The sequence below is a fragment of the Hemiscyllium ocellatum genome, chromosome 12 (assembly GCF_020745735.1).
Source record: "Hemiscyllium ocellatum isolate sHemOce1 chromosome 12, sHemOce1.pat.X.cur, whole genome shotgun sequence".
NCBI classification, from domain to species: Eukaryota; Metazoa; Chordata; class Chondrichthyes; order Orectolobiformes; family Hemiscylliidae; genus Hemiscyllium; species Hemiscyllium ocellatum.
In genome coordinates this window covers 7,331,715-7,355,910 of record NC_083412.1, presented here as the reverse complement: position 1 = coordinate 7,355,910, position 24,196 = coordinate 7,331,715, and the positions used below count along the sequence as shown (strand labels likewise).

Genomic DNA, 24,196 nt, shown 5'->3' with positions numbered 1-24,196 from the left:
GAAAGCATTTTGAAAAGTGATTAAGTATTGTAAAATGATGATGTGCTAAATAAATGTTTCTGTTCCACGCTGTCCATAAATTGGCCAACATGGCGAATGAGTGGATAGGAACTGAAATTACTTTTGCTCATGTCATAGAGAGCTTATCCAAATGTACAGAACTGCTTTTGATGTTCCTGTTTCATATTGTTATGTCTACCTGAGGATCATTGGAGGACAAATTGAGCCTGATGTGCTGACTGTTCTCTGTACAGGTTTCTGGAAAGCCAGTTGTCCACCATCTTGCGCCAGCCCACTTTTAGTCTTTGTCAACTCTAAGAGCGGAGACAATCAAGGGGTAAAGTTCCTCCGAAGGTTCAAACAGTTATTAAACCCAGCTCAGGTCTTTGATCTTATGAATGGAGGACCTCATCTTGGGTAAGGATGAAAATAATTGCAAGTGAACTGATATTGAACTTGTTCAATACATACCTATCTGTCTGACTTCCCTTGGAATTTTATGTCTGCTATAAAGCTATTAAGAACGTGGCTCATTCATCTCTAATCTAGTGTCTGCTAAAAGGGCAGAAATTTGCAAAAGGTGGCATGGAACTTGAGTACTGCTGCAAGTTAATTACAGTTTTTTGACTTGGCACACGTCAGGACAGTTTACAAGAATACCTCTTGAACCAGAAAACCGGTATTTGTAATGTATGAGAGGAGAAAGATCAGATATCTTTTTGCAGGTGAAAATCCATTTCTGTCAAGATCACTGACTTGTGAAATCAGCAGCATGTTACTGAATAGAGATTTCAACAAAGAATTTCAGTGTTGCCCTGTTTTGAGTTATTTCTGCACATGCTGAGTGGCTGCAATTATTGCACCTACTTGTGATTTATACACAGAGGGGTTCTGTGATTTGTTTAGGAATAAGTGTTTCACAATGGGTAACAGTTGATAACAGCAAGTTCTTTCTTAAGACACTGTAATCTTAGAGCAACATGGAATCTTGAAAATATTGACTTCACATTGACCAGGTTTTATTTGAATCTCTGCTTCAGAATAGTAGAATTGTCTTTTCTTCATTAGAATGCTGTGTAAATTACAATCAGAAATAAAATCAAAACACAGTAATTTGTCATAATGCCTGGTGCCGCTTATTGGTTTTTTTTCAGATGATCTTTTATCATTGACCTGAAACTTTAACTTGCATTAACTGTTTCTCTTTCCCCAGGCACTGCTTGACCTGCTGAGTGTTTCCAACATTTTCTGTTGTTGTGCTTTGATTAGTTGTGTTCTTTTTTTTCTTTTCAGTTTACGGTTGTTTCAAAAATTTGACAATTTCCGTATTCTGGTTTGTGGAGGAGATGGAAGTGTTGGATGGGTTTTATCTGAGATTGATAAATTAAATCTACACAAGCAGGTAAGAAGCTGACGTGAAAACATGAAAATGTTCCTAATCTCCGAGAAAATGAATGCATTTCGGCTATATTTTGGGATTTTGTGAGTTGGTCAGTTCTGATCGCTGAATCCAGGCTGGCAGACACTTTCTATAAATGTTTCACTTGGATATTAACATATAATAATTGACTGCAAATTTACTTAGCATTTCCCACTTTTTCCACAACCACCTCATAAGACACCATGATGTGGTTTCACCTGATGAAGGACCAGACTGCCAAAAGCATGTGATTTCAAATAAATCTGTTGGACTATAACCTGGAGTCGTGTGACTTCTGACCTCGTAAGGTGATAGTTTGCAGCATGGTGGTCATCTCATCTGGCACAGGACCTCACTCTGCTGTGGCAGTGTTAGGTGTGTGTGCTGCATATGAAGGCAGGGAGCAGTTGGAGATTCACCAGACTGTTGACAGGCAGCTGAGCTTTTTGTTTCTGCTCACTTCATAATCTCTCTATGATACTTATCCTGGTCTCTCCCTCCATAAGAGACTGATATTTGTGCAAATGCTGCAGGAATGTTGACTTTCTCTGCTAAATTAAGGTACTATTGCACCATCTAGAGATTTGCCTGTGACAAAAGAGTCATTAACTTTGCTAAGTTTGTTGGTTTGATATGACATGCAACTGTTCATCAGCAGGTGGGCTTTCGATGGTGTCTAGAACTTTCTCATTGACATTATCCTCCACAGAGTAGAGCTTACACTAGTGTTCCATTGATCGTTTCAACTTTTATTATGATCACTGATCATATCTTGCCTTTGTTTTAAATGCAGCTGTTTGTTTGCTGATAGACTATTGGCTTTTTGATTCTTCCATACACACCCCTAGCATTCACTGCGTCAAAGAACATCTCATTATTCTTACAAAGTAGTAATCAGTAATCATTGTCATGAGGCCCAGCAGTGTGTTGGAGTATACTTTGAGCAGCTTTTAATGCATTCAAAGTCTTCTGTCTCAGATCTCTGATAAATCCTGAGAAGGTCCTGCTTAGTTTTAATGAAGAGGTTCACATTATTGTGATGGAATCTAAACCAGTCAGCATTATTTCACTCTTGCTTCCAGTGTGTCACATGTGGCAAATATCAGTGGTTTCTCAAAATTATGTTCATTTTGCCTTTGCACTCTGTGGGGCATAAGGACAATATTTCATACTTGGGAGTGATCTTTATCATGGTCACTGGAATGGTAACTGCATGTCTTGTGAATGTTGATCAGAAAGTCAGGTGATAATCACATTTAGCTGGGACCAGGGCCGAATCTTGGATGTCTCCAGGACACTTTATGCCATCGTTTGGTCTGAAAGAAGGTATTTGTTATATAAAGCTGCCCTAGCAGAAAAGCTCAAATTGTTTGTCAATTTTTGTTATTAGTAATCCCAGGCCATGATGTCTGAGGCAGGAGACCTCTCTCCCCCCCCCCCCCCAATCGTCTATGGAACTGCTCATACATTGAAATTCCCAAATGAAAGTGTTTTGTTGCAAGAATTCTGGTGATTGTTGTGTCAATCTCCTCATAGTTTTGGCCTTTTTCCACTGAAGTGGATCATACTATTGGAGAATTGATATTCATTGTCTGTTTGAGGGAGATGAGGGAACACATTCTGAACCATTGTGGAAGGGGTTGTATCATTGAGAGTAAAAATGTTCTCATTATGAAATCTACACCTTGCACATATATTTCCTCTGCATTTCTCCCCTGCCAGATGCATGTGTAATGTTATTTCTTCAGTGATCTGCTCTTAACAAGCCTTGTCTCTTGTGAGGAAATTATGCAAAGCCCCTCGAGTTCCATGTCAAACATACGCTGTCTTGTACATGTTATGGGCTTATAATTAGTTATTGGTTATTCCCTTGTACATTGTTCTGATGTTCCAGTGTACCAGTTAAGGAGTTGGCATCTTCTTTTGTTTGTCTGGTGCAATGGATGCTATCCAGTTGTTGAGCAGAGTCTCAAAGCGCTCCACACCTACTGGAGTGCATGGGCTATCATAGGTCAGCAATCTACTATCGAGAACTCCCCAATTTGAGGTTGATGGTGGCTGACCTTTGGGCTGTGATTATGCCTCCCCTTGTCAGAGCCAGATTATAGGACCCACACTGTACAGCAATCAAGTTGGGCTTGTCAATTGTACTTGCAGATTCCCATTTTATCTTCTCCAGGGTACAAGCCTGGGCATCATTTCTGAACCACCCAATTTCAGAGATTCCCCCGTCAGTATTTGCAGTTGAGTCCAAAAGAAGTTAAAGCAGTTGTTAGGACTCAACTGCGTTCTAGAAGTTGCCCAGAAATTGGCATATTTAGATGTTGGTCTACCTTTTGGCTCCACACTAAGTTATTGGTCAGGGTTTACATCTTCACCTCTCCTGAAGTATCTACAAGGCAGTGAAAATATTTGTCCACGACTGGGAGTTTGTTTCATTAATGCCAGGCTATGTCTGCATACAAGTAGGCCTGTACACCCAGGTCTAGGAGTCAAATCTCCTCTAAGATCCTCTGAATGTTTGATTTTCAGCAATGAGGGGCCTAGTTTCCACATGTTGCTGCAAGGGACTGTTTATTGACAGCACGAGACATGGTCATTTGAGTCTTTCTCAATGCTGCTAGCCAGTGGAGTGGGGATAAACTGAAAATTAAACTAGCACAAAAAGCATGTTAACTCTCTCATCCCAAACATCAGGCTATGGTGGTATCATGTTAAGTATTGTTTTCCATATTACTCATTGCTAATTAGATTGACAGTTAATTTAATTTGTCAAACCCTTTCCCTTTTTAATCTCATTGCTTCGCACTTTAATCATGCTTTGTGCAATGTTTGCAACACTTACTTTTCAGTTCACGCATAAGATGTGTGTGTTGTTAGTTAGACCAGCATTTATTTCCTATCTCGAATTACCTTTAAGAAGATGGGGTGAGCTGCCTTCTCAAACTGCATCAGTCCATGTACTGTAGGTCCTTAGGGAAAGGATTCCAGGACTTTGACTCAGCAATTCTGAACTAATAGCAATATTTTTCCAAGTTAGGATGGTGAGTAGCTTGTCTGGGAACTGGCAGGTGGTGGTATTCCCACTATCTGTTTCCTTCTTGGTGGAAGTGGTCTTGGGTTTGGAAGATGCTGTCTACCGATATTTAGTGAATCTCTATAGTGCTTCTCGTAAATAGTACGCACAGTGGCTACTGAGCGTCAGTGATGAAGGGAATGGATATTTGGGGATGTTGTGCCAACAAAGCAAGCTGTTTTCTCCTGGATGGTGTCAAGCTGCACTTTTCCAGGCAAGTGGAGAGTATTCCATCACAGTCCGGACTTGTGATAGATTTATACCTCTCCTGTCATTAACTGCATGAGCTAATGGGAAAAATTACTTTCAGAACATGTTAGCTTTTCAAGGCTTTCCTTGTTGACATTATTATACCGTTACGTATCCACCTTTAGTTGCTCCCCCTTGCACCCATTAGCCAAGAGATCCAAGCCGCGTTCATTTACATTTTTGGCCCTGCGACCTGTTTCAGTATCATTCACAGATTGGAGTTTATGATACATTTATCATCATCCATGTTAGTAACATGTTAAAGGTGTTTTTGTCCTAATCGTAAGAAGAGTTGTGGCGACTATTTGCTGATGATTGGACAGTGTTTTGTCAAATTAGCTATTCCTCAGATACTGAAACCATTCCTGGCTATTTGTAGCAAGACTTGGACACTTTCAGGCTTGAGCTGATAAATGGCAAGCACCATTTGTGCCACTCAAGTATTGGGCACTGACCATATCCAGCAACAGAGAATCAAACCATCTTTATTTGGTATTTAATGATCTAGCTATCACTGAATCCCACACAATCAACATCCTCAAGGTTACTGTTGACCAGAAACTTGATTGGATCAGCAATGAAAATGCTGTGTCTGCAAAAGCAGGACAGAGACCAGGAATTGTGCAGCAAGTGATAATGTAACTCCACGAAGGCTAGTAACTCATTCCCGCATTCCCCTTTATTTTCATGTACTTGGTACATGACACCGACCAAGCTTGCTCAGAGTCAGCTCCTAGGGTAAACAAAACCCTTGACACTCCTGTTTTTTTCTATCAGTCACAGTTCCCAGATTGGACTCTATTAACAGCTCCAATCAGAGAACTCATATTCTATGAGACCTACCTGGCTGACCTTGTTCCAGTCGCTACAAATAGCTCACTTCTTGATGTCTCAAAACTTGTCCATCATCAACAAAGCACATTGTCAAGAATGTGATGGAATTGTTCTGCATTTTTCTGAATGAATGCAGTTCCAACAAACACTTAAGAAGCTTGACACCATCCACGACAAAGCAATTTGTCTGATGCAAATCAATGAATCAATCACAACCACTTCCAGCTTTCGTTCACTTCACCACTGGTGCAACATATTTGAAGTGTGTATGGTCCAACAAGTGAGCAGCACCTGACAGTACCCTCCAAACCAGCAACCTCCACCTCCCAGTACTACAAGGACAGCAGACATATGTGGAAAGATGTATTGGAGTTCCTTTGAAGCCACACACTCTAACCTGATTTGAAACAATGTCACTGTTCCATCACTATTGCTAGATAAAACTCATGGAACTCCCCCCTAAACCTACACTACACCAGCTGCAATGGGTTAAGAAGTCAACTCAATACCACCTTCACCAGGGGCATTTAAAAATGGGATGTAAATGCAGTCCTTTCCATTGACAGCAAAGGTCCATGAATTTAATAAGTAAGAGATATTGAGGCTTTGACCTGAAAAAAAAAGGTGTGGCTCAGGTACAGGCATCTGGGAGCAAGGGAATCCCTGGAGGTATACAGGGAACACAGGAGATAACTGAAGAAGGAAATCAGGAGGGTGAAAAGAGCGCACAATATAGCCTTGACTGAGAAGATTAAAGTGAATCTAATGGGGTACTCTTAAGTATATTAAAGGAAAAAGAATAGCCAAAGAGATAATAGAAACCCTCATTGACGAAATTGGACATGTATGTATAGAATCGCAGGGGATAGGCGTAGTTTTCAATGAATATTTCTCCTCTGTGTTTATCAATTTTATGGACTAGGCCAGACCAGTCAAAACCTTTTTAAGAAGGCAGCCCAGACTGAAATTTTGCAATTTATCTCTGTAAGTATCTAGTGAGAATTACCCAGAGTAAGTTAGCTAGGTTGACTACCTGGTTTTAAAACAGACGAAAAATTTATTCACAAAATTATGGAATGAAACATAATGAACAGAATAAAGAACACCTACAGAACTCAGACTATCCAAACTAGACTTATTTATGCTGTTCTGAATATGACAACAGTTCCAATAAGCAAACTCCTTACACATGGCAAAAAATTAAACAAATGCTTACGGATAGGTGGGAAGGGAGATTGGCAGGTAGGACAAGTCATGAGGACAGTGCTGAGCTGGAAGGTTGGAACTGAGGTAAGGTGGGGGGGAGAGGATATAAGGAAACTGATGAAGTCCAGATTGATGCCCTGGGGTTGAAGTGTTCTGAGATGGAAGATGAGGCGTTCTTCCTCCAGGAGTTGGGTGGTGAGGGAGCGGCGGTGTAGGAGGCCCAGGACCTGCATGTCCTCGGCAGAGTGGGAGGGGGAGTTGAAATGTTGGGCTACGGGGCGGTGGGGTTGATTGATGCGGGTGTCCTGGAGATGTTCCCTAAAGCGGTCTACGAGGAGGCGTCCAGTCTCCCCAATGTAGAGGAGACCACATCGGGAGCAGCAGATATAATAAATGATATTGGTGGATGTGCAGGTGAAACTTTGATGGATGTGGAAGGCTCCTTTAGGGCCTTGGATGGAAGTGAGGGAGGAGGTTTGGGCACAGGTTTTACAATTCCTGGGGTGGCAGGGGAAAGTGCCAGGAGGGGAGGGTGGATCGTAGGGGGGGGACGTGGACCTGACCAGGTAGTCACGGAGGGAATGGTCTTTGCGGAAAGGGGCGTGGAGGGAAATATATCCCTGGTGGCAGGGTCCGTTCAGAGGTGATGGAAATGTCAGCGATTTGGTTTATGCGAAGGTTGGTCGGGTGGAAAATGAGGACCGGGGGGTTCTGTCCTTGTTACGGTTGGAGGGGTGGGGTCTGAGGGTGGAGGTGCAGGATGTGGACGAGATGCGTTGGAGGGCATCTTCCACCACGTGAGAGGGAAAATTGCGATCTCTAAAGGAGGAGGCCATCTGGTGGGTTCTATGGTGGAACTGGTCCTCCTGGGAGCAGATACAACGGAGGCAGAGGAATTGGGAATATGGGATGGCATTTTTGCAGGAGGTAGGGTGGGAAGAGGTGTAATCCAGGCAGCTGTGGGAGTCGGTGGGTTTGTAAAAATAAATGTCAGTGTCAAGTTGGTTGCCATTAATGGAGATGGAGAGGTCCAGGTAGGGGAGGGAGGTGTCAGAGATAGTCCAGGTGAATTTAACGTTGAGGTGGAATGTGTTGGTGAAGTTGATGAACTGCTCAATGGGATCACGAGGTGGCGCCGATGCAGTCATCAATGTATTAGAGGAAGAGGTGGGGAGTGGTGCCGGTGTAACTATGGAAGATGGACTGACAAAGAGACGGGCATAGCTGGGGCCCAAATGGGTGCCCATGGCTACCCCTTTGGTTTCCTCATCTTCCCCGAGTTACTTTTGACATAGAATTAGTACAGTGCTTAATTTTTATTTCCAGAGTCTAGCTATTCATTATCATTTAAAGTGCACCAAAATGTCTCCGAGCAACATAAAATTTTGCCAAATCTTTTATGCTTTACATAATCTCGAGTTCACTGCATCAGTTGACTTCTTTATTTGGTACATTTAAAATTAATCTAATTCTGCTACTTACTGAATTGCTTGCAATACTCTTGTGTCTCCATAATGTTCACGATTATGCATCTGCTTAATCACAATCTCTCTAGATGTGTTTTATGACTTAAATAGAATTAACTTTGATTGCAGCCTCAGTTAAATTACTTTAATGATTATTATCTAACCTAATTGCAATCATTGTTGTGCTCCAGTTAATCGATTTGAAAGCTTTTTAATGCTCCTCAAAATTGGTCCATTTGATGCCTAGTCTTTTGCCTTGCTGTACCTAATGGGATTCAGAAGTCAGCTTTGTGAGTACTTTAGAGGAAATGTTCTTGACTTAATTTGGTTATGTTGCATTTGCAAATCCAAGAAAGGAAGAGGTGGGTGGCACGGTGGCACAGTGGTTAGCACTGCTGCCTCACAACGCCAGAGACCCGAGTTCAACTCCCACCTCAGGCGACTGACTGTGTGGAGTTTGCACATTCTCCCCGTGTCTGCGTGGGTTTCCTCCGGCTGCTCCGGTTTCCGCCCACAGTCCAAAATTCACGGTCAGGTGAATTGGCCATGCTAAATTGCCCATAGTGTTAGGTAGTGGTATGGGTGGGTTTCGCTTTGGTGGGTCGGTGTGGACTTGTTGGGCCGAAGGGCCTGTTTCCACACTGTAAGTAATCTAATCCAATCTAAGATACATAACCTAAGTTGAGTGTGCAAAGGAAGCACGACGTGCAAAAATATTTTAAAATTAATATAAAAGCAGTTGTTTAAGAATTAGATTTGTCTGGCTGTTAATACCCAGATCATGCTATTTTACAGTGCCAGCTTGGAGTTCTGCCACTCGGAACAGGAAATGATCTAGCACGGGTCCTTGGCTGGGGTGGTTCATGCGATGATGACACACAGCTTCCACAGATTTTGGAAAAATTGGAACGAGCCAGCACCAAAATGTTAGACAGGTAAGTGTTATGTGAATATATTTTTCCAATTCATTGATAGGATGTGGCATTTTGGCTGGCTCAGCGTTTATTACCTTCCTAAGTTGTCCTTGAGAAGTTGGTGGTGAGCTGCCTTCTTGAAGTAAAAAGTGAGGTCTGCAGATGCTGGAGATCAGAGCTGAAAATGTGTTGCTGGTTAAAGCACAGCAGGTTAGGCAGCAAATGAAGGGCTCTGGCCCGAAACGTCGAATTTCCTGTTCCTTGGATGCTGCCTAACCTGCTGTGCTTTAACCAGCAACACATTTTCAGCTGCCTTCTTGAAATCAAGATTAGAGTGGTGCTGGAAAAGCACAGCAGGTCAAGCAGCATCAGAGGAGTAGGAAAATCGATGTTTCGGGCATCCTGCTCCTCAGATGCTGCCTGACCTGTTGTGCTTTTTCCAGCACCACTCTAATCTTGACTCTAATCTCCAATGTCTGCAATACCCACTTCCGCCTGCCTTCTTGAAGTGCTGCAGTCTATGAAATAACACTTGCACAATGCAGTTAGGAATGGTATTCCTGCATGAGAGATTTAGTACTGAGGATATGATAAGAGAATTAGTGGTGGGAATCCAACCAGATAGTAGTGATGCAATCCCTCGTCTGTTATCTAATAAACAGCTGACATGGTTTGAATGTGGTTCTGTTAAATGGTAAGATTCAAATATACAACAGTTTATGATTAAATTAATATCTGTAATTCAGAAAGACAATTAAATCCAAGGGATGAATTTAAATTTGCCATTTTTCCAAGAAGTTGCTTTCAGATAATTTGGCCTTAGAGCACGTTATTACTTGTTTGACCTTTTCAGTCAGGATGCAGCCTGCATACTGCCTCACTTTGTTATCTATTTTCGATGCACTGACTACAAAGTTAGAAAGTGAGATAGCATTTGAGTTCACCATTTTTCTGCAGTTCACTTACAGTTACAGAAGCAAATTTAAGGCGTGGATAGGTATGTGGGACTGGGATATTATATCCATGACAAAAACATGGCTAAAAGAGGGACAGGACTGGCAGCTTAGTGTGCCAGGTACAGGTGCTTTAGGCAGGACAGAGGTAGCGGAAAGAGGGGAGGGGGGAGTTGCAATTTTGATGATGGTAAATATCACAGCAGTAATCAGAGATGAAATAATGAAGATTTGTGGGTGGAGCTCAGAAATAAAAAGAGGGTAGTGATGTTATTGGAGTTGTACTATCGGCCCCCAAATAGTTAACAGGCATTAGAGGAACAAATATGCAGGGAGACCGGGGAGACCGGAAGGAGCGATAGGGTTGTCGTGGTAGGGGATTTTAAACATAGACTGGGACAGTCATAGTGGTAGGACTTAAATGGGGTGAAATTTGTTAAGTGCGCTGAGGAATGTTTCCTCAAGCAATGTATGGAGGTTCTACTCGGAAAGGGGCAAAACTCGACTTACTCTTGGGAAATAGCGCAGGACAGGTGATGGGGGAGAGCACTCTGGGACAAGTGACCATCGTTCAATTAATTTTAAAGTAGATATGGAGAGGGACAAAACTGGTCCACAGGTTCAAGTTCTAAATTGGGGCAGGGCAGATCTTGATGGAATTGTATAGGAGCTTGCAGGGATTGATTTGAGTAGTTTGCATGCAAAAAGACCTCCAGCAAGTGGGAGGCCTTTAAAAGTGAGATAGCTCAAGTTCAAGGTCTATATATTCCTGTGAGGGTGAAGAGCAAGTTTGGCTGGAATAGGGCACCCTGGATGACAAGAGATATTGAGGCTTTGACCAGTAAAAAGGTGTGGCTCAGGTGGGATCAAGGGAATCCTTGGAGGGATACAGGGAATACAGGAATTGTCTGAAGAAGGAAAGCAGGAAGGTGAAAAGGGGGCACGAAATAGCCTTGGCTGAGAAGATTAGTGTGAATCCAAAGAGATTCTTGAAGTACATTAACAGAAAGAAAAATACATAGGGAGAGCGTAGAACCCCTCAAGGACCAGTAGAAATGGGCACAGGAGATGGGCGAAGTCCACAATGAATATTTCTCCTCAGTGTTTACGGTGGAGAAAGGCATGAAGACTTGGGAACTTGGGGAAGTTAGTGGTCATATCTTGGAGACAGTCCATATCACAGTACAAGAGGTGTTGGCTGTATTACAATGTATGATGATGGAAAAGACTCCTGATTCTAACCAGATAAATCCAAGAATACTGCAAGAGCGTAGAGAAGAAATTGCAGGGGCCTGTGGTATTTTTGCATCATTGTTAGCCATGGGTGAAGTCCCAGAAGACCGTAGAGTAGCAAAATTCGTGTCCTTATTCAAGAAGAGCCACAAAGATAGACCAAGAAGTCTAACATCTGTGGTGGGTAAGTTACTTGAGAAGATTCTGAGGGATAAGATAGACGTGCATATAGAAAGACAGGATTTGATTAGGAATAGTCAGTGTGCATGGGGGATCATGCCTCACAAATTTATTACAGTTCTTTGATGAAGTGGCCCGGGAAGTTTAACAGGGGCTGGGCGGTAGATGTAATCTCTCTGGATTTCAGTAAGGCCTTTGATAAGGTTCCACATGATAGACTGCTCTGGAAGGTTAGATCACTTGGAATCCAGGGGGAGCTGGCAAATTGGATACACAATCGGCTTGATGGTAGGAAGTAGAGAGTAATAGTGGAAGGATGTTTGTTGGACTGGAAGCCTGTGACTAGTGGAGTGCCTCAGGTGTTGGTAGTGGACCCATTACTGTTTGTTATCTGTGGCGATGATTTGGTTGAGAATATACAAGGGATGTTTAATAAGTTTGTAGATGACACTAAAATTGGTGATATTGAGGACAGTGAGGAAGGACTTTGGGGAAGTGAGCGAAGAAATGGCAAATGGGTTTAATATAGGCAAGTGTGAGTCTTGCGTTTTGGAAAGTCAAATCAAGGTTGGAGTGTCATGGTGAATGGTAAGGCCTTAAGGAGTGTAGTGGAACAGATGGACTTTGGCATTTAGGTGCATGGTTCTCTGAAAGTGGAGTCACAGGTAGACAGGGCAGAGAAGGCTCTTGGCACACTGGCCTTCATCAGTCAGGGCATTGAGTAGAGTTGGGAAGTTACGTTGTGGTTGCACAGGACTTTGGTTAGAGCACACCTGGAGTATTGTTTCAGTTTTAGTCACCTTGCTATGGGAAGGATGTTATTAAACTGAAAAGAGTGCAGAAGAAATTTACAAGGATGTTGCCAGGACTCAATGGTCTGATTTATAGGGAGAGGTTGGACAAGCTAGAACTTCTTTCTTTAGAGCATGGGAGACTGAAGGGGGAATCATTTAGAAGTGTATAAGATCATAGATAGGGTGAATGCATTCAGTCTTTTTCCCAGTGTTGTGGAAACAGGAATAGAGGGCATCACTTTAAGATTAGAAGGGAGAGAATAAAATGGAACTTGAGGGACAACATTTTAAAAAGAAACTGGTATGTGTATGGACTGAGGCATTTGGACAAATACTTGGATAGGAAAGGTTTAGAATGATATTGGCCAAGTGTAGGGAAATGGACTTAGTTTGGATGGACATTTTGGTTGGCATGGACCAGTTTGGGCCAAATGGCCTGTCTCCATGCTGTAGGACTCCATGACTCTAAATGTAATGAAACACTTGTTCAAGAGGGTTTGTCACAAGTTAAATTTGTTGATGTTTTTAATCAACCTATTAATGTATTCTGAACAGGACGTTACACAAGACGTAATGATGATCAGAGGTGCTGCCACTGATGCTGCCACATAATGAAGCAAATGAAACTTTTGTCAAATTGGAATCCAGTTTGCAGTTCAGTGCTCCTAATGCCTATGATGTGGCAAGAGTGTATCTTAGGCATTTAAGTACATATGGTGGGTGTTATGAATAGGAAGTGGGTCTTTTATCAGTCATTTTGAGGTGGTAGTTTGAACTTGTGCAATCTCTGTATGTTATGCCAGCATACATCTTACAGCTAGACCTAACAAGTTCTTTTATTAACTTCTATGAATACATCAGAAAAATCAGAGATTTTCATCCATATAGTATTTTTCATGACTTCAAGATGCCTCAGCGTGTTTTATAACCAGCAAGGTGCTACACAGTGATAAAGTTCAACCCCTGTTGTGCTGTCAAAGGAACATGGCAGCCAATATTTTTATCGACCTATACCGGCAGCAAGCTCCAGTATACAACAATGAAATAATAACCACTTAATCTATTTGTATTGTTATGTTCAAAAGGTAGATACTGTGAAATGTTTGTTTTCTGACTGAGTGCCAAACACCCTTCTTTATGAATCTTTGGACAGCAACTGTTGCTGGTACTGAATTATGGAACACCGTCTTTCTTCACTTGTCTGAGTGTGTGAAATCGGACAGTGATATTATGATTGTTTTACAGAGGCCCATAAGCTCATTGTACCACTTTGGTCTCCAGTTGTGGCCACTCACTTGGTCTTCCTGTGCTTATTCTTGGCCATCTTTTGTAGATTACTGGATATCTTTCAGTAATCTTTAATTATTTTCTTGGTGACATAATACTATCTTGCTGCTGCAGAATTAGTAGACCTATTGGTGAATTTTTATTTTAAATTGGGCTGTGTGTTTGTTATTCTTTCTCAAAGGCACCATGATAAATCGTGTGATACACATTAATCTTGTCAGTCATAGAGTCATGTATCACGGAAACGACTCTTCAGTCCAACTTGTCTGTGCCACCCAGACATCCCAATCTGACCTCGTCCCATTTGCCAGCATTTGGCCCATGTCCTTCTAAACCCTTCCAATTCATATGGTCTTTTAATGTTGTAATTGTAGCTGTCTCCACCACTGCCTCTGGCATATTGTTTCATACATGCACCACACTCTGCATGAGAAGGTTACCCCGCTCAACTTATGTCCTCCAGTTTTGCACTCCTCAACCCTGGGGAAAAGACCTTGACTATTCTTTCGATCCATGCCCCTCATGATTTTATAAATCTCTATAAGGTCACCACTTAGCCTCCGACACTCCAGGGAAAAAAAAAGCTTCAGCCTATCCCGCCTCCCCGTGAAACCCTGCAGTCCCAGCAACATCCTTGTATGTCTTTCCTGCACCCTCTCCATTTTAACAGCATCCTTCCTATAGAAAGGTGACCAGAATTTTACACAGTGTTCTAAAGGTGACTGGAGATTGCCGGTAGAATTGGTGGAGAGAAAAGATCAAAGATCCTGTACGTGATTTCAAATTAATGGACTGGGGAGTAATTAATAACCACTACATGGTTTGCTCTCTGAAAAACTCGGGTTAACTTTTGCACAAGATATGTGGAAAATTATGTTTTAGGCCAAAAGTCATTGGGTCAGCTTTTAAATGAGACTGACGTTTCTTCAAAGTATGCACAGTAACTTTGAAGCAGTAGGACTACATTCTCCCTTCCCTTTGATTTGTTTTTCTCTGCCAAGTATCAATTCCATCCGTAGAATTTCCAATTCTCCGAAATGCTGGCCATTAATTCATTACTTGAAGATGTGCTGAGCAGCAAACAGAATAGTTCAGCACATGAATCGGCCCTTTGGCCCACCATGTCTAAGCCAATCATGATACCATTCTGAACTATTCCCATCTGCTTGCACGTGGCCTATATCCCTCTATTCCCTGTTCATGCATTTGTCTTTCATTGCTATTGTACCTGTTTCGACTACCTCTCCTGGCACTGTGTTCAAGATAGCAAAATCCTCTGTATAAAAACTTGCCTTGCACATCTCTTATAAACTGTCCCTTCTCATTTTAAACCTATGCTCCCTAATATTTCATATTTCTACTTGGGAAAAAGACTCCAACTAACCACTCTGTCCATGCCGACGGAAACCCAGCAGATTTATGGCCATGCATTTCCCTTGCTGTACTGTCTGTGACGTTCCAAGACTATGATTTGACAAATCAAACATGACTTCAGAGTAAGGAAGTGGACAGCAATAGTGGTAACAATTACATTGCGCCTATGTATTTAAATTTCTGGATGCCACATTAAAATCTGATAGTCATAAACCAAATTTGGAAAAAAAATTAAAATGAATCAAACTTAGAAGTCTTAAACCTGCAGTCCCCAATTTCGTCCTGAGTTACTTCTCATAAAAGTGCATTGCCTCACATGTAGTTAAATTACATATAGTCTTTGATGAATTAATAATGTGACCTTCATTATTTTAGCATGAAAAATAAATTCACTGTAAAGCCCCTGAGAGCTCAGTTTATTGTCTAGAGCCAATAAGCTCACTCTGCCATTGATTTCTAGTGGTTAGGCTGCATAAAATGTTACACTCAATCTATTTACCAATGAAATGGATGACAAGTCTTACCATTCTTTTAATTAGGTGTTTATATCAATTTGCAGAAATACATTCAGAATGCAGGCAGCGTCTCATTACATTTCAGTTAAAGGGGCTTCTTGTAATTATGTGCAAAGTGACTTGGTTGAATTATATTAATTTGATAAAACAAATACTGCAGATGCTAGAAATTTGAAACTACAAATTGCTGGAGAAACTCAGCAGGTCTGGCAGCAGAAACAGATTATGAATCCCTTGAAAGGATACATATTGATATACATAGAAAGTTCAGTGTGGGATTTGAGGGATGAAGCCTCATTTCAATTAAGGAAGAGCCAGATAGTTTCAGCTGTGTGGAATTGGGTGAAATTGCTAACGTTTATGGTTTTTCTGAGTGAAATGTGCTGCTGATTCTGTTCCTAAGATAGCAAGAACGGGAAATACCGGAGTGTTTGGCATGTGAGCCACTTTCAAACCTATCGGAAATGCCGAGAATGACAACACTTTAAAGGAATGGCACCAATAGACCACTGATGGCACAGAGAAGAACAGCAAAGGACAGAAATGCAGCCATTATTAGAGATACCATAGTCAGGGAACAGACAGGCATTTCTGGAGCTTTCATTGTCAACCATAATGTTTGACTTTTTGGAACAAGAGTAAATGGTGTCACAGAATAGGTGCAGAATGTTCTGCAAGGAATGAGTAACAGGGTTGTGCTATGTATCACTACCAATGACATAGGGCAGGAATTGAAATACTCAAAACAGGTTTTTAGGTGCCAGTGAGATAGCTAAACCTGGTTTCTATAGTAGTAATCTCTACATTTCTTCCAATACCATCCAAGGCAAGAGTAAGAAGATGGTGAGAATTACTGGGTGTCTTGAAATCTGGTGCAAGAAGCAAGACTGTAGATTCTTGGGACAATTCTGGGGCTTGAGACACCTATTTAAACGAGACTGTTTGTCTTTACGGGGAGGTTCAATGGTGTGGTCAGGGAAGGTTTAACTAAAATTGGCAGAGGATGGGCCAGAGCATTAAGATATAGAAAAGACAAATATGAGCGTCAAAACGTGTGGGACTGGAAAAACACAACCAGTCAGGCAGCATGCAAGGAGCAGGAGAGTTGACATTTTGAACATAAGTTCTTCATCAGGATTTTGTGAAGTTAGGAAAGAGGAATATAGTGCTTAAAGTGAGTTTGAACAGTACTGGAGAAGTCAGTCACTCCGAATTAAAATATAATCAGTCTTAGAAGGAGTAAGATGGATTCAAAGACAATTATAATAACTGAGTGCCAACACACATAGTACGGTGAATATGATAGATAAACCAAAAGTACAAACAGCTTTGTAAGAATATGATGTTGTAGTAAGGATAGGGTGTTTAATATTCAAGGTTATAAATGACATGGATGTTTGTGTCTCTGAATATTCAGAAGAGAGGTGTGGGACTCCCTATAAGTTCGAATGCATTGACGGGTGAAATTGCGAAGGAAGGTTGGACTTTTGATGGGAATCCCCTGCTCCCTGCAACCCTCCAAAGTAGACCAAGTTAGAGTCAGATGCTTCAGACAGTTCCAAACTACCTTGCGCAAGAAGTGTTATATGGGAGGAAACCTGATTTAAAGCCTAGGTACATATACAACTGACCCCCTCCACCATCTAATCCATCATTTTCCCTGATTAGCCCCTAACGTAACTACCCACCCATTTGTCATCTGACTCATCTGCCACTCTTGTCCCTTACAGACCTACATTACACACTGTTATGAATTAAGCCAGACCACTCAAAATATTGTTAAGCAGGCAACCCGAGACCTAACATTGCAATTTGTTTAGGTGAGTGTACAGTGAAAATTACCCAGATTAAATTAGCGAGGTTGACTACTAAAAATGTATTCACAAAATTACACAGTGAAACACAAAGAACAGAATACAGAACCCCCTACAGAACTCAACCTATCCAGCTAGACATAATTATGCTGTACCCAATACACACAACAGTCGCAATGAGCAAACTCCCTTTAAAAACCAGTATAAATGGGACATGTGCTTACAGGTTGAAGTTGAAGGACAGAAAAGAGAGAGAGTTTCCATACAGCTTCCTGTTGAACTTCGCAGTTCAAGACTGAACCAAAACTGCTCTGCTCAGCTCAGCTAGCTAGAGAGCTGACCACTCCCCTCACTTTATACGGGTAACTTCGAAAGCATGACCACTTTGGCCTGAAGTCCCATCTGTTTACATATCAACTAAAAGCCTCTCAAAATCCTTTCATCTCTGAACCAAACCAGACTGATCGGAGCCCGGCCTGGTTTATTGCTCCTCTGAAACAAAATCAAGGACAGAGTCTCCTTGAGCCAAGGATCAGCTTTTAGGAAAAAAGGGACTAACTTTGTGACAACACTTTGCTTCTGTTCAGAGTTTTTCAATTAAACTTTGGAATATTTAAACTCTTCACTTCGCGGAATGCAGCAGCTAGAACTTTGATAAAGGGCAAAGTTAAGAATCTCACACAACCGGATTACAGTCCAACAGGTTGATTTGAAAGTACAAGCTTTCTGAGCACTGCTCCTTCGACAGGTAGCTAGGACACAGGACATCAGGTCATGATGGTAGGACACAGGACATAGTATACAGAATTTATCGTAAAAGATGAAAGTATCATTCAACTGATGCAATGTATTCAACAAACCTAGGCTGCTGTTAAGTCTTTATCACTTAGAATGGAGATCTAGGTTTCGATTAGATTAGATTACTTACAATGTGGAAACGGGCCCTTCGGTCCAACAAGTCCACACCGACCCGCCGAAGCGCAACCCACCCATACCCCTACATTTACCCCTTACCTAACACTACGGGCAATTTAGCATGGCCAATTCACCTGACCCGCACATCTTTGGACTGTGGGAGGAAACCGGAGCACCCGGAGGAAACCCACGCAGACGCGGGGAGAACGTGCAAACTCCACACAGTCAGTCGCCTGAGTCGGGAATTGAAGCCGGGTCTCAGGCGCTGTGAGGCAGCAGTGCTAACCACTGTGCCACCGTGCCGCCCACGGTTAATTAATATGTAAATCCCAGAACTTATTTCAAGTCACAGTTCAGGGATAACTTGGGTTTTATCAGTATATAAAAAAAGTGACCTCTCAGCTCAGACATGCATTAAAGGTGTGAGGTTAGAGTCTGTATCCCAACCTTGAGTCTGAGTGGTTTTATTTCAAAAGTAGGAATTTATGAAATATTATCTCCGGGCTGTGACTTGAAAGAAGTTCTGAGATTTACATATTAATTAATTGAAGCCATTCTAAGAGATTAAAGACTTAACAGCAATCTAGGTTTGTTCAATACATCACATCAATTGTATAACACTTTGACTTTTAACTATGAATTCTGTGTCTTACAATCCTGCCCATGAGGTACCTGACCAAGGGGCAGCACTCCAAAAGCGTATACTTTCAAATAAACCTATTGGACTGTAACCTGGTTTTATGTGATCTTTAACTTTGTCCATCACAGTCCAACACTGGCACTTCCACATCATTAAAAAAGGGAGCACGACATCTGCACAGATTCTGAGAGAATTCCTGTGCTCAAATTCTCAAGGTTCTCCCTTTGGAAGATGCCTCAGAAAATGTAATGAGAAGCAATTGCTTGATTGCTTTGTTCCAGTTGATTCCAGTCTTCACTGGTATTTAGCATCAGGATGCTGAAGTGTGTTACCTTCGTTCCAACTTCATCAAATGTGCTAGTCACTATTGTGGTCACAAAATCACCAGACATTCCTGTGGTTATCAGATCTCCTCCTGATGATCAGGCAGGCTCACTCCTTCTCTCTCCATGTGAACAAACACCAGGAGTAGGCCATTTGGCCCCTCAAGCCTGATTCACTCTTTAGTAAAATCCTGGCTGATTGGGTTGCAAGGACAAATCTACATTTATGCCAACTCCCATGACCTTTCACCTAATCCTTCTCTGCCTTCAAAAATATTCAAGGACTTTTCTTCCACTGCCTTTTCAGGAAGCGAGTTCCTAAATCTTGTGACCGTCTATGAGAAACAATTTCATCTTGCTCCTTAAAGAGATCTCCTTCCCACAGGATTGTCTTCCATTGTGAGTGTAGTTCAGATCTCCAATATGTTAAATTTTTTACTCACCATTTTAAAGGATGGAATTAGTTTATTATATTAACAAGCCATACTGTACAATGTACGTCCTTTAAAAGTGCATTACTGAATTGTATTTCACACTCCTTGTTTAAAATACGATATTCAGCGGCCCACAAGACTGTCCATGTTTATTTCCTTTACTTTCTCTAGTTGCTCCCTAGTTATAGATTCCCAAATCAGCGGAAATAATTTACTTTTATCTTCCTTTTCTTTACTGATAATATGTTGAAGGTGCCAATTAGGTCACCCCTTAACCTTCAAAATTTTAGATAAAACAAGCCTAATTTGAATAATTTCTACTTGTAACTTCACCCCTGATGGTCAATCTTCATTCTTGTAAACCTACCCTGTGCTCCTTCCAAGGGCAATAGATCCTTTTGAAGATGTGATGCCCAGGTCTACTGTCAGTCCTGAAGAAAGGGTGCACCCGAAATGTCGACTTCTCCACCTCCTGGTGCTGCCTTCCTTACTGTGTTGTTCCAGCCTCCTGGTGCTGCCTGCCTTGCTGTGTTGTTTCAGCCTCCTGGTGCTGCCTGCCTTGCTGTGTTTCTCCACCCTCCTGGTGCTGCCTGCCTTACTGTGTTTCTCCACCCTCCTGGTGCTGCCTGCCTTACTGTGTTGTTTCAGCCTCCTGGTGCTGCCTGCCTTGCTGTGTTTCTCCACCCTCCTGGTGCTGCCTACCTTACTGTGTTGTTCCCCCTTCCTGGTGCTGCCTGCCTTGCTGTGTTGTTCCACCCTCCTGGTGCTGCCTGCCTTACTGTGTTGTTCCACCCTCCTGGTGCTGCCTGCCTTACTGTGTAGTTCCACCCTCCTGCCTGTCTATTTTGGATTCCAGCAACTGCAGGTTTTTTTTGTCTCCAGCCAAGTCAGGGCTCCAAGTGACATTAAGTAAATAAGCATGATAAAACAGGAGTGCCTGACCCCTGTAATCCCCTGACATTGTGTTCCTTTAAAAAAGTGCAAAATAACAATGGGAACACGCACTTCAATACTTGTCAAACAGAGAAGTCCTGTCCACATTTAACTCTCAACCAATGTTGCTGAAACCGATATCTGGACATTGTCTTATTACTGTTGGTGGGAGTTAATATTGAGTGCACTTGACTGTCTTGTTCACAGCACCTCAGAAATAATTAATTGGTTATGAAGATTGTTGGGCTGTCATGAAGTTGTAGAAGGTAGTTTATTAATAAAGTCAATCTTTTATTTTCAACTGTCCCATTGTCAGGATGTGGAGTGCCCTGAGTCATGCGGCAGTGTCAAACTCTGTGTAACAAAGAGAACTGCATATCAAATCTGATGGTTCATTTTCTGACAGTATTGTATTTCAGTATTAAAAAGGCAGCAGTAATTTAATGTTTTTAAAAATATAAAACACCTTTCAATCTGCAAGGATCCCTCAACAGTGAGTATTTAAACTCTGAACAACCTGAGGTTATGCTTATTGAGATCCATTGGAAACAGGTCTAATTAAGTACAAAAACACAAATTGCTGGAGAAACTTAACAGGTCTGGCAGCATCTGTGGGGAGAAAGAAGTTAATGTTTTGTGTCTCTTGACCCTTCGTCAGAGTTAATTAAGTATTTTCAATTGTCAGTCGAATAATTAGATTAGATTAGATTCCCTACAGTGTGGAAACAGGCCCTTCAGCCCAACAAGTCCACACCGACCATCCAAAGAGTCACCCACCCAGAACCATTTCCCTCTGACTAATGTACCTAACACTATGAGCAATTTAATATGGCCAATTCACCTGACCCGCACATCTTTGGACTGTGGGAGGAAACCGGAGCACCCGGAGGAAACCCACGCAGACACAGGGAGAATGTGCAAACTCTACACAAACAGTCACCCAAAGCTGGAATCGAATCTGGGACCCTGGTGCTACGAGGCAGCAGTGCTACCTATTGAGTCACTGTGATGCCCGTGTAATATGAAATTATACTAAAGATCACCACTTCTGTTCACGAGTTGATACAATGAATTTCTAGGTTTATCACAAAGTGTAGAATATTAGAGCGAGTAAGTACCAATGAACCTCTACCTCCTTAGCTAGAATATTGTGTGCCGCACTGGGGTGCATGGTTATATGAATAGGATGTTGAGAAATTAGAGAAGGACCAGTGTAGATTCACTGGAATGAGGCAACACAAATGGAAATAATGGTTGCAAAGTCCTTGTTTGAGCATCATATTTGATTGTGGTTTAGTAAAAATGTTGAGGACGGAAATGGGGAAACGGCAGTCAACAGTTTTAAGCAATTGAGAAGCCATACGTCGAAGAATGGGAGAAAAAGATTTACTTAACAGGCTGGAGAAATATCTTTATTAGGAGAATTGAGAGTTTGAAGACATTGCCCCTGCAGTTGGTGCCTGAGACAAACTCTGTCTCAACATTTTGGATAGATGAAGGGATAATTGTCGAAGAGTGAATATGTTCATAGAAGTTCATAAAATCCCTACAGTGTGGGAACAGACCAACAAGTCTACACCAACTCCCCAAAGAGCATCCCACCCTGCATTTCCCATGTGCATGGAGTCAGAGGAGACAGGGGAAGTGCTAAATGAATACTTTCTGTCAGTATTCACACTAGAAAAAGACAACGTGGTAGAGGAGAATACTAAGATACAGGTTTCTAAATGAGATGGGATTGAGGTGCTGAAGGAGGAGGTGTTAGCAATTCTGGAAAGTGTAAAAAATAGATAAGTCCCCTGGGCCGGATGGGATTTATCCTAGGATTCCCTGGGAAGCCAGGGAGGAGAATGTAGAGCCTTTGGCTTTGATCTTTATGTTGTCATTGTCAAAAGGAATAGTGCCAGAAGACTGGAGGATAGCAAATGTTGTTCCCTTGTTCAAGAAGGGGAGTAGAGACAACCCTGAAATTATAGACCAGTGAGTCTTACTTCAGTTGTGGGTAAAGTGTTGGAAAAGGTTATAAGATTATTTATAAGATGATTTATAATCATCTCAATAAGAATAAGTTGATTAGAGATAGTCAGCACAGTTTTGTGAAGGGTAGGTCATGCCTCACAAACCTCATTGAGTTCATTGAGAAGGTGACCAAACAGATGGATGAAGGTAAAGCTGTTTCAGTATATGGATTTCAGTAAGGTGTTTGATAAGATTCCCCGTGGTAGGCTATTGCACAAAATACAGAGGCATGGGATTGAGGGTGATTTAGCAGTTTGGATTAGGAATTGGCTAGCTGAAAGAAGACAGAGGAATGTGGTCGATGGGAAATGTTCATCCTGGAGTTCAGTTACTAGTGGGGTACCACAAGGATCTGTTTTGGGTCCACTGTTGTTTGTCATTTTTGTAAATGTCCTTGATGAGGGCATAGAAGGATGGGTTAGTAAATTTGCAGATTACACTAGGGTCGGTAGAGTTGAACATAGTGATAAAGGTTGTTGAGGTTACAGAGGGACATAGATAAGCTGCAGAGTTGGGCTGAGAGGTGGAAAATGGAGTTTAATGCGGAAAAGTGTGAGATGATTCACTTTGGAAGGAGTAACAGGAATGACAATACTGGGCTAACAGTATGATTCTTGGTAGTGTAGTTGGGTGGACAGATCGCGATCCTTGAAAGTTGCTACTCAGGTTGATAGGGTCGTTAAGAAGGCATAAGGTGTGTTAGCTTTTATTGGTAGAACGATTGGGTTTCAGAGAGATCATGTCATAGCTGTAAAAGACTCTGGTGCAGCCACATTTGGAGTATTGTGTACAGTTCTAGTCACTGCATTATAGGAAGGATGTGGAAGTTTTGGAAAGGGTGCAGAAGAGATTTACTAGGATGTTGCCTGGTATGGATGGTAGGTCTTATGAGGAAAGGCAGAAGGACTTGAGGCTGTTTTCGTTAGAGAGAGGAAGGTTGAGGTTACATAATTGAGACATGTAAGATAATCAGAGGGTTAGATAGGGTGGACAGTGAGAGCCTTTTTCCTCAGATGGTGATGGCTAGTATGAGGGGACATAACTTTAAATTGTGAGGTGATAGAAAAAGGACAGATGTCAAAGGTAGTTTCTTTACACAGAGTAGCAGGGGCTTGGAATCCACTGCCTGCAACAATAGTAGAATTGCCAACTTTCAGTGCATTTAAATGATCATTGGATAGGCATATGGATGAGAATGGAATAGTGTATGTTAAATGGACTTCAAATTGGTTCCACAGGTTGGTGCGACATCGAGGGCCGAAGGTCTATTCTGTACAGTAAAGTTCTATGTTCTAATCCACATCCCTGAACACTATAGGCAAGTTAGCATGGCCAATCCACCTAACCTGCCCAGCTTTCGACTGTGAGAGGAAACTGGCGCACCCGCAGGAAACCTTCACAGACACTGGGAGAATGTGCAGACTCCCCACAGACATCATCAGAGGCGAGAATTGAACCTGGGTCCCTGGTGCTGTGAGGCAGCAGTGCTAGCCACTGTGCCACCCCATGTGATGAGGGTAAACACTGACATGAGTTAATGGACTGAATTCCAAGTTTCTGTCCTGTGACTTCTATTTGGCATAGCACTCCTGTCAGAATGATCAATCATTGGACTCA

The 24,196-nt window shown here is 41.9% G+C and overlaps 1 protein-coding gene across 4 annotated transcripts in view; it reads left to right on the top strand.

Annotated features, from left to right (window-relative positions):
- Positions 1 to 24,196, top strand: part of dgkh (diacylglycerol kinase, eta) — a 570,460-nt gene that overhangs the window by 400,904 nt on the left and 145,360 nt on the right. For all 4 annotated transcript variants that reach the window (XM_060832853.1, XM_060832854.1, XM_060832851.1 and 1 more), the window contains 3 exons: positions 255 to 417; positions 1,294 to 1,402; positions 9,047 to 9,186. In XM_060832853.1, the coding sequence (XP_060688836.1) occupies positions 255 to 417; positions 1,294 to 1,402; positions 9,047 to 9,186 (412 nt within the window). The remainder of the gene's footprint in view (positions 1 to 254; positions 418 to 1,293; positions 1,403 to 9,046; positions 9,187 to 24,196) is intronic.